Source organism: Dreissena polymorpha, chromosome 3, assembly GCF_020536995.1.
Source record: "Dreissena polymorpha isolate Duluth1 chromosome 3, UMN_Dpol_1.0, whole genome shotgun sequence".
NCBI classification, from domain to species: Eukaryota; Metazoa; Mollusca; class Bivalvia; order Myida; family Dreissenidae; genus Dreissena; species Dreissena polymorpha.
The window spans coordinates 57,069,398-57,080,696 of record NC_068357.1 but is presented as its reverse complement, the minus strand read 5'-3'; the positions used below and the strand labels follow the sequence as shown (position 1 = coordinate 57,080,696).

The window sequence follows — 11,299 nt, the reverse complement described above, 5'->3', positions numbered from 1 at the left end:
TTATATTCATGTTAACCTCTCTTCGCTTCTCTCTTCTAAACTGTATCATATTCATATAAAGTTAGAAACAGTTCCTTTCTTGTTAAGAGATATCGTGGATGAACTGGACACTGTTGGGGTCTACGCTGGTGGCGCTGCCGCTGCTCTTCCTGTTTCCGGAAATCTACCGCAGCACTGACCTACACATCACGATTAAGATTCCGCCACCCGCTTCTAACGTATAGACCTCTGTAACGCTACCGGAAGCCTAATACTGTATGGCAATCAACGGACCTTACGTGATTCGTCCCATGAGGCTCGTTTTGGGGAAATGTGCAGTAATGGACCATGCAATACATAGTGTTTAGTCAATTAATACCTTAGGCGGGGAAGATTTTTGTTAGTTAAATGCATAGGCTTGCTTTGCTTTCCAGATCTCCAAGACCATTCTTGTTGTCTCGCCAGAGACCAATACATTATATGAAACTGTGCAATAGATGTTCAAGTCCATTTATTGTGTTACAACTAATATTAATTGAAAATCGTGCTCATTGATGTAAAATACACAACGTCTTTGCTTTTTATGGTTGTTTTATGGTTGTTTTCTTGGATTTTTCACTATTCATTATTTTACTTTTTTGTATTATACTTCAATTAACATATACGCTTAATTGTAGGCTCAGCGTAATATAACTTTCAACGCTCACAATGTTAACGAGTTTTATCAATTTATAAATATGCAAATAATATGCGTGTTCTGATGTTTATGCCCCCCTTCGAAGAAGAGGGGGTATATTGCTTTGCACATGTCGGTCTGTCGGTCCGTCCACCAGGTGGTTTCCGGATTATAACTCAAGAACGCTTGGGCCTAGGATCATGAAACTGCATAGGTACATTGATCATGACTCGCAGATGACCCCTATTGATTTTGAGGTAACTAGGTCAAAGGTCAAGGTCACGGTGACTCGAAATAGTAAAATGGTTTCCGGATGATAACTCAAGAACGCTAAGGCCTAGGATCATGAAACTTAATAGGTAGATTGATCATGGCTCGTAGATGACCCCTATTGATTTTCAGGTCACTAGGTCAAAGGTCAAGGTCACAGTGACCTGAAATAGTAAAATGGTTTCCGGATAATAACTCAAGAACGCTTAGGCCTAGGATCATGGAACTTGATAGGTAGATTGATTATGACTCGCAGATGACCCCTATTAATTTTCAGGTCACTAGGTCAAAGGTAAAGGTCACAGTGACCCGAAATAGTAAAATGGTTTCTGGATGATAACTCAAGAACGCTTATGCCTAGATTCATGAAACTTCGTAGGTAGATTCATAATGGCTGGCGGATGACCCCTATTGATTTTCAGGTCACTAGGTCAAGGTCACGGTGACCCAAAATAGTAAAATGGTTTCCGGATGATAACTCAAGAACGCTTATACCTAGGATCATAAAACTTTATAGGTACATTGATCATGACTCGCAGATGACCCCTATCGATTTTCATGTCACAAGGTCAAAGGTCAAGGTCACGGTGACCCGAAATAGTAAAATGGTTTCCGGATGATAACTCAAGAACGCTTATGCCTAGGATCATGAAACTTGATAGATAGATTGATCATGACTCGCAGTTGACCCCTTTTGATTTTCAGGTCACTGTATCAAAGGTCAAGGTCACGGTGATGTGAAATAGTAAAATGGTTTCCGGATGATAACTCAAGAACGCTAATGGCTACGATCATAAAACTTCATAGGTACATTGATCATGATTCGCAGATGACAACTATTGATTTTGAGGTCACTAGGTCAAAGGTCAAGGTCATGGTGACCCGAAATAGTCAAATGGTTTCTGGATGATAACTCAAGAACGCTTATGCCTATGATCATGAAACTTCATAGGTACATTGATCATGACTCGCAGATGACCCCTATCGATTTTTAGGTCACTAGGTCAAAGGTCAAGTTCAAGGTGACCTGAAATAGTAAAATAGTTTCCGGATGATAACTGAATAACGCTTATTTCTAGGATCGTGAAACTTGATAGGCAGATTGATCATGACTCGCAGATGACCCCTATTGATTTTCAGGTCACTAGGTCAAAGGTCAAGGTCACGGTGACCCGAAATAGTAAAATGGGTTCCGGATAATAACTCAAGAACACTTATGGCTAGGATCATGAAACTTCATTGGTACATTGATCATTACTGGCAGATAACCCCTATTGATTTTCAGGTCACTAGGTCAAAGGTCAAGGTCACAGTGACAAAAAACATATTCACACTATGGCTGTCACTACAACGGAGAGCCCATACGGGGGGCATGCATGTTTTACAAACAGCCCTTGTTTAAGTTCCAGTTGGACTTGTATTAGTTTATATAACTTATTTATATTTTTTAATAATGTATTAAACACGTAAACTGAATTGTTCAAATAAATAATGAAATTTATAGTTGTTAATTGACGTTGTTACTCGTGTCCCATTGTTTTCTAGCAAGATACGAGAATAGAACATCAACACCATCCCTCACCACCGCAATCCTCACCTCCACACCACCCAAGTGAACATGCTGCTTTAAAATCGCTATATGGTAATGCATCATATAGTACCAGCCAGAACGAACGAAATTTATCAAAAACATCTCCAACATGACGAGAACTCAAAGGACATGACTATAATCTGCAATACAAGATTGATTGACCTGACTTGTTTGCACTACATGTCATCAGCAGCGCAATGTTTACATGCCAGCTTATTCTTTTGTCCGGGTCTCTAAGTATATGTGCGGGTTTATGTTCGAGGAGTCTCTTAATACCTGGGCGTGCATTTGTCCGAGTCCCTTAATATATGGGTGAGCTTTTGTACGGGTCTCTTATAATATTAATAAGCTTTCGTCCGGGTCTCTAAGTATATGGAGGAGCTTTTGTCCAGGTCTCTAAGTACATGGGTGAGTTTTCGACCGGTCTCTAAGTATAGTGCAGAGCTTTAATCCGGGTCTCTAATTATATTAATGAGCCTTTGCCCGCGTCCCTTAATATATGGATTAGCTTTTTTCCATCCGTGTATCGAAGTACATGGGTGAGTTTTGGTCAGGGTGTCTAAGTATATGGATGAGCTTTTGTCCGAGTCTCTAAATATATGAGTGAGCTTTTGTTCGGGTTGTGAAATTGCGACCTAAAATAGTGTGTGGTGTATTTGAGGGAGAGCTCCACCATAAAATTTACGGGGGGTGGGGGGTAGGCGGGGACTGAAGTCCAGAAGGATTTGTGTCCTATATTTAATTTTATTAATACATTTACAATAAAGATATTATTTTCCTTTTTGGAATCAGGTAAACTTGATTAAATGATATTCCAGTGAATGTGTGTGTCATACACATTAAACAAACATAGTCGATAAAGATTGCTGGATACAAGTAAAGCTTGTCATTTCGTAACGGAGAATGAGGCTAATCTGCTCGAGCTATACAATTCTAATAAATATTCATTATCATTATACAAATACTGCACTGTTATTTGCAAAATGAATTTATTTTAGAGGAGCTTAAGAATTTCTGATGAATACGTCGTTCTTCCGACGTTGCCCGAAGCCATTCGCGCGTTCGATCGTTAGAGTTTGGATATTGTGGCGGGAAATTAACATGTAATATATTGTCGCAAAAAACATAAAAACGAGCATTTTGTATCTCGTTAAATCTATGTTACCATACCACACATAGCGTTGCAATTTTGGCTATTGCTATACGGAACACTGATATTTTATGAGTTTACTTTACGAAATAGTTTGCGAAATAGTCGCTGTTTTGAAGTATGTTACTGTAACCGTAGATCTATTTAAAAAAACCAAAGAACTTACATTTTATCCGGTTCCTTTGATATGTTTTACAAATGATTGCTTGTTGTGCTGATACATTTATTAAAGCTGATAACCATGGTCAAAATTGATTGAAAGCTTTTCTGTATAGGCAAATGCTGTATGTGTATGCGTACGTTTTAACGTACACACGGGACAATGAAAGCCTTAAGCAAGTTTCTCAGCCGCAATAACAATGGGGATCACATATGAAGGTAAGCTGCTTAAAAACGTAAGATACAAAGGTCGTGCATACACAACTTAAATATACTTATCATGCGAAAATTTTACCGTAGCCCTGTTTGGGACTGCAGAAACTGTAAACATTCCCCTTTCCCGACATTATAAATGACCATAAAACATTTGCGAAGAGTCATCTGTAACAAGTTAATAACGAAACGGCATATTTGTAGGACAACAACTTTGTTTGTCTGACCAAACTTGAACATTTGAGCAATGGACCACATGCCAATCGAGGTTGTTTTTATGGGGAAATGTTATCATGTATGCATGTTTTCTGCGTTTGTAACCTGCCTTACCAAATTGAAATTACAATGACCGTTAAAACAATGTATAGTGGTATTAACCTACTGTTTATGTTCTGCATAGTTTGGACGCTCACAGTGCATGTCATACTATACATTTTGCATAATAAAGAAATGATATTCGCTTGATCTTTACTTATCAGTAAATACTAACCATTTATAGTCCGCAAGGGTTTAATAACCAGGCAAAACTGTATAAGGTCGATGCCCTTAGTCAATGTGAAAATTAGAGGTCGCAGTGATGTAGTGGATACGGTGTCCGCCTAGCAACCGGGAGTTCATGGGTGCAATCCTCACTATGGAAGAGCTCTTTGGATTTCCCCATAGACACCAAGTACTGGTTCTAGTCCCAGGAAATGGACTCGAGAACGTTGTAAATAAGCCATATGCTTTCTATGAAATCGAGCTTAAATAAATAGGTTTAAACTAATGTTAAAATTATTTCAATTCTGTAATGACCATGACCAAGCGACTTGGCGAAGTTTGCTTATATTTGATTGGTATGGTTTATATTTTCGTTTATTTTCGGATTGAAACATGTACACATACTATAATAAGACGTCTAATAAATTGGGTTTTCTATTCAAAATAGGTGTTTCTGATTGATAATGAGCATTACAATAGTTAAACACAATACACTTTTTTATTTGACCTTCCATACACAAACTGGTCAAGAATAGCTTTGTATCTCTAAAGAAAATAATCACCGGCAGCTTTCTATCTTGGAAAAAATGTACGTCTATCTATACAACGGGTATGTTTGTTTAAGCATACGATAAACAAAACCACGTGATTTGATTATGCATTCTGTCCTCCAATACTAATTTTTATGTACACCAATTATGCAGATTTGTCTTTAAGGATACGACGCCATTGTTTCCTCAATCCAAGGCTGTAAAGCTGCAACTTTTGCATAGACACCAGGGGATTCTGGTTGAGCACAGTCCCGACCCCAGGATGTCACGCCCATCACGTAGTAAAGTCCATTAACATAACACACCAGAGGTCCGCCTGAGTCTCCTAAGCAGGCATCGACGTATCCCGCCACATAACCGGCACAAACCATATTCGGTGTGAACTTCTTTTTGTATGACCGTTGGCAGTCAGCATCATCAACTAAAGGAACCTCGGCTGCTTGAAGTACAATCGGTACAGTCGGATCTGGAAATCCAATATAGTGACGTTTAATATATATATATATATATATATATATATATATATATATATATATATATATATATATATATATATATATATATATATATATATATATATATATATTGGAATCAATTATTTAACTTTAAATCAGTATTTAAGAAATAATTTGTGTACGTTATAGTTTGTTGTTGAATAATGACGAGAGTTTAGATGCGTAGGGATTAAATCATGGGTGATTTGAAACCACGCATCTAAACTTCCGGCCGTGGGTCATTCGACAACAAACTATAACGTACACGAATTATTCAGATTCTATCACGGTTTTTACTAAAGATTTATACAATGTATCTTTTTTTTCTTGTGTACTATTTCAGTGAAGTTCCGCCCATAAAAATATCTTTCGTCTGTTCTGTCGATCAGATCTCCGCCCTCAATAACAGCCAAACTGGATTATTACGCTGATGGAAAATGTATCGGCAGGTTTTGTTTAGTTACAGCGCGTGCTCCGCCCATAATTATTGCCGAATAACTCATACACGATTTTTTGTTTGTTTATATACATTTTGGCACATGCCGTGTTAGAATTGAAATTTTATTCTTAAGATTGACCATATAACGCATGTGTCAAAATGTTTCTTGATCAGACTTTATTAAACGCGCATAACTAATTATCTTAAATTAATCATTTTATATTTGCTACATATAAAAAGCATTGACAATGCAGACCAACAACACAAGCCAAATACAAATTTAATGTAAATTAATAACAGAAGCATCGATTCATTCAGTAAATTTTACCTATAAAACAAACAAGGGCAGCAACAACAATACTTATGAACGTGTTTCAAAGACAGACGCACATTTAGAGGTAAAAGTTACGTCAAAATATAGATGACTTTAAATCCATATTTTATCAGAATATAGATTACTATTAGACTTAATCAATAGCGTGACAGATGTTCACAAATGTGCAACTTATAGATGAGAAAATAACGAAGACTTCTGCGTTTATAACAGTTTTTTCATAGACATATTGTGTGTGCTATGGTTTACATATAGGTAAATCAGCAAGTATTACCGACACATTTAAAAATGTTCATTTAAAGTATTTAGTAGAAAAAAAGTGTATACAAATAAGTCGACGTAATGATAGTAAGAATTATTTCGGTCGGCACGACATATTCTCATTCCGTTGAAATCATGCCACACACGACGGGGCAATCATTCTGTCTATGGATATAATCAGAACAAAAAATAATTACTCGATACCTTGATTAATATATATCTTTCGATGTTTATCCAATGCCCATTATTTGGATATGAGTATGTTTAATAAATGTAGAAAACACTTTACAAACTAACAATATAAAATCTTTAAAGAATCTATCTGAATCCGTTTGTGAGTAATTCATAATGCGCAATGTGCATTTTGTTGCAATTTTGTACTCCTGTTAGCATGAACGAACTTTTAAAGAAGACAGTTTACTCAACATGTTCATCAAAATGAATCCAACGTACATATGAATAAATAAATAAATAATGCCACAAAATAAAATGACTTCTCAAAATACAATTGTTAGGAAACATTATTATTTTTGAGGAACCTTTCGTGACGTCAACATCATCAGTTTGTTGTTGTGTATTGTTATTTATATATACTTGAAGTAAAGAGATTGAGAACGCATTTGTCTCATTCTTTTACGATGTCTAGACAACCATATTGCAGCAATGATGTACCTAGTATGCTCTTCGTTCTTCCCCATCCAGAGATGTGGCACAAAAGTCCAGTCTGGTTATGCAGGCTAGCATCCGGTAGACAGGCTGGCCGTACTTCATCATTAAACTGTATACCAAATCCATTGTTTAGTTTCACCTTCATCAGGGCCACGTCATAATCGTAGGAAGAATCTATACATGAAAGCACAAGCTCAAGCGAAACAACATATATATAAATTCGCATCTAAATTATAAAATGTAGGTTTCGACATTTTACATATTATGTAAATATAACTGAAAAAGTAACTACTCGCCATGCTAATTTAGATTTTGATTAGTACATTAATGCAATGTCGAAAAACTTTAGACTTAAAATAGTATTATCCATATACGAATAAATCCAATAAATGTATATGTTTTGGAATACATAAGCATATGATTGAAAGCCCTTAACTCTTAAACAAACCGTTCAAAAGACTCTGAACAAAAATATTACGAATTAGCTAGATTGTATTTTAAACATTCAGCTTCATAACATATACATGAAGTGCAAACTTACTTATGAAATTCGTTTCACTACGAAGCATCATACTCACCTGTATAATAAGGATGTTTAATAAGGTGCTCCAACTCGAAATGTTCTTCAAAGGTATCATTCTTCCAAAGATCATGGTCACCGAGATAAACCCTAATGTCACCTTTTTTTCTTTTGTTTCTGAAATTAGTAAAATTGTTAACATATATTTTTTTCTTAAATGAATTAATATTGATAAACATGGAATTTAAAATAGCATGTTGATATTTAACCAAACATATCTAATAAAGAAATTGTGCTCTGCTGTTTACATCGTGGAAAGAAAATGTCCATGATTTTATGTTATATCAAATCAAAGACGTTGATCGTCTGATTTTCAACGTTGCAATAACATATTAATAAACGCACATGAAAACATACTCAAAACAGTGTGCGGCGCTAAGTATCCAACGGTCGTTCAAAATGGTCCCGCCACAGAAGCGACTGTTTAGCTCTTGAATTCCAGCTTGCCATGGATAGAAGCCCTTTTTTGCCTCTTCACCACCAATTATCCGAGTATATAAATTCCGTTGATTTCTTGAATAATGTTCCAGAGGTCGAATACCTACACAACAAGATTAAATTACACTCGCACACAACTTATTAGTTTTTTTTTATTCGCCATAGCTGGCTCTTTTTACATTTAACCTAGATTCCTTCGGTTGAGTTACAACGTAAAATTTTCTGGCAGTGGAAGTATGCATTGTTGTCTTACGTTTTAGTTAAGCAAATGATATAACTATGAGTATAGGTATTGCGGAAAATAATATTTGCTTGCATGTATACTACTCTCCTGAGTTTAAAACAAGTCAATGGCTTGGCTGTGAAACATTTACGTCAAGAGGATAATGCAACCGAGTATTTGAATATATTTGTGTTTTGAATTTATGATTTAGTCATGATTATGCATTATTTACATCAATTATTTTACTTGCGTTTAGACTATAAATGTTGCACTTTTGAAAACATGGTATACCTTAACTCATTTATGCCTAGCGTCTAGAAAAAAGGCCTTGACAAACAGCGTTGACCCAGATGAGACGCCGCATCATGCGGCGTCCCATCAGGGTTGCGCTGTTTTCTTAAAGGAATTTCTGTAATAAATATTCTAAATAAATATACTAGACATCCCTAATTTTGGTTATAAATTGATCCAATTTAGAAGGATGGGAGAATCAACTAGGCATAAATGGGTTAATATTTAATCACACTTAAGATCATAATAATGATTGAGAGTATCATACAACAGTTTTTAATCAGCATTAAACGTTAACAGTCTGAAAAGTAATAGACTCCACGCTATAAGGGACGAAGTAATATAGGCACGAACACACACACTATCGAACATAGTGGTCATTGTGTAATATATATTAAGGGGTAATAATCAGCTACTCAACGCCAATTGTATTTTCTGACATTTCTTGTTTCATTGATATGCTAGCTGCAACTGTAAGACAAGTTAATCGGTATAGCGAGGTGATGGCTCACAATATTTCATGGTTGCTTTCTTCGAGCTTAATATAACTCCTAATTCCTTGTTATTGCTTGTTAACGGCTTACCACATTCTTTCCTAGGGATACATATAACTCCTGCATCCCCACAATTATGAACTCCAACACGGGAATGGCGGCACGACATGATAGATTTTTCGGTACCGTCACATTGAACCTCATTCAGAATAATACTTGAATTGCCTTGACCAAAGTGGGCTGCATTCAGCGCTCTCCCGCCACTGAAATTTTGTTTTTGTTTTATTTACTATTTCTCATATTCAAGTTCTGTTGTGTTTGCAAACGTTTTCAAATATAACTTAGGAGCATGCATATGAAGGTATTGTTTTCTTTTTCTGTTAAAAAAAACAAAAGTTACTTCAAAACTGCATTAATAATCGAAAGTAAATAGTTATTAATTTATATAACAATTAAGTACATAGTATTCACAGCCACTATATTAATAGGCTGTCAGTTTTATTTTGATAGACTTAACTCACTCATATTCGAGCATATTGCAAATGACTTTGGCATCTTTGTCGTCCCATTGGTCGTCACACACAGTGCCTCGTTCAGTACCAAAAACAAGTTCAACACGTCCAGATTGGTTGTTAGGCCCATTCACCAACTCTACTCTCAGTTCTGGAATGTTATTTACCAAAACAATAAGGCAAAACGTTAATGGCATTTACCTTACAAATATTCAATCCGTTTAAATAATGGAATTCTCTAACCATGGTGAATATTTAATCACTACATACTATAATATTAGCATAATTGAATGTAATCTCACATTTTTTCATGAGACAAAGGTTAATATCCATTTACATATTTTTATCCTACAGCTAAATGATTTTATAGAACATAATAGGACCCATACAGAAAAGATAAGGGTTTCTCCACAGATATTTCTAGATAAGGTTTATCCAACAGACATTTTTAGAACATGTACACAGGGACTACTTTTTGGCCTTCACCCCTGATTGCGTCATTCAGGTCATTGGGTACGCAGTCGTTTAACGACTGTGTGTGTTTTCGATGTATTTATATAATATAATGAATGTGAATAACAGTGTTGGGATATAAAACTGGAATGAAACTGCGAGACTGCATTTTCCATTTCGTTAAAATGTCGAATGTACTCGAATAACGCGATGTTTTGTTGAACAAGTGTGGTGAACTTTTCGAAGGCAATCGATGTTGAATTACAAGGGTTATTTCGTTGATTAATAAGTCGTTCCTTTGTTGTTTTTTTTTATCAAAGAACGTATATCCACAAAGAATTGCCTGTTTACATCCATTGCTTTAAAATGAAAATTTATGGATGACGATGAAGAAATTTGTCCCGAATTTTAAATCGTCATGGAAGCAAATTAAACTTTACGAAAATAAGCCTGGTAATTGCACAACTTTGGTGAGTAGCACAATAAGCAGTAGATGTTCTTCTTCTTTATGCAAGTAAGTAAAAAGTGAGTAAAAAAGAGTTGTTTATTGACTAAAATTAACAATATCGGCGGGGATAAATGCTTAATAATGCTTCACGTAGGTGTCTACACAATTTGTAAATTTCAAAATGGCAGCTATTTTTTTGTATTTTACAGTGGTGAAACAAGAATTGTAGTTTGAACATAACCTTCTGTGGACTACTTGAGTGTGTAACATTTGGAACGCTGATTAAATTTGAATCGAGGCGTTAAGCGATATTTTGTCTCGTTATTCTTCTTTTGCGTGGAATTCTTAAGGAATATTTCGAGTTCCGTAAACGGGAAATATCACAATTAATATTACTACGCAAAGTTATATTCAGTGTATTGAAAAATATAGTTCACGTCCAAAAGCTTGAATCAAATCAATCAGAATCGTGTTAGAATCGAAATAATTTTTGTCTATGATGGTTTGTTGTCGAATAACCCACTGTAAGGAGTATAGATGCGTGTTATCAAATCACCCGTGCTTTGCACTCGTGATTTAATTCCTACGCATCTA

At 35.6% G+C, this 11,299-nt stretch overlaps 2 protein-coding genes across 7 annotated transcripts in view; both read right to left on the bottom strand.

Annotated features, from left to right (window-relative positions):
• Window positions 1–11,299, bottom strand: part of LOC127874273 (G-protein coupled receptor 157-like) — a 169,207-nt gene that overhangs the window by 82,814 nt on the left and 75,094 nt on the right. The gene's annotated exons all lie outside the window — the stretch shown is intronic.
• LOC127874269 (transmembrane protease serine 3-like) overlaps window positions 4,938–11,299 on the bottom strand; it is a 41,979-nt gene continuing 35,617 nt past the window's right edge. The window contains exons 10-15 of the mRNA XM_052418492.1: window positions 9,814–9,955; window positions 9,383–9,555; window positions 8,204–8,387; window positions 7,845–7,963; window positions 7,270–7,440; window positions 4,938–5,535 (exon numbers count right to left, since the gene is read on the bottom strand). Coding sequence (XP_052274452.1) covers window positions 5,231–5,535; window positions 7,270–7,440; window positions 7,845–7,963; window positions 8,204–8,387; window positions 9,383–9,555; window positions 9,814–9,955 — 1,094 coding nt within the window. The 3' untranslated portion in view covers window positions 4,938–5,230. The remainder of the gene's footprint in view (window positions 5,536–7,269; window positions 7,441–7,844; window positions 7,964–8,203; window positions 8,388–9,382; window positions 9,556–9,813; window positions 9,956–11,299) is intronic.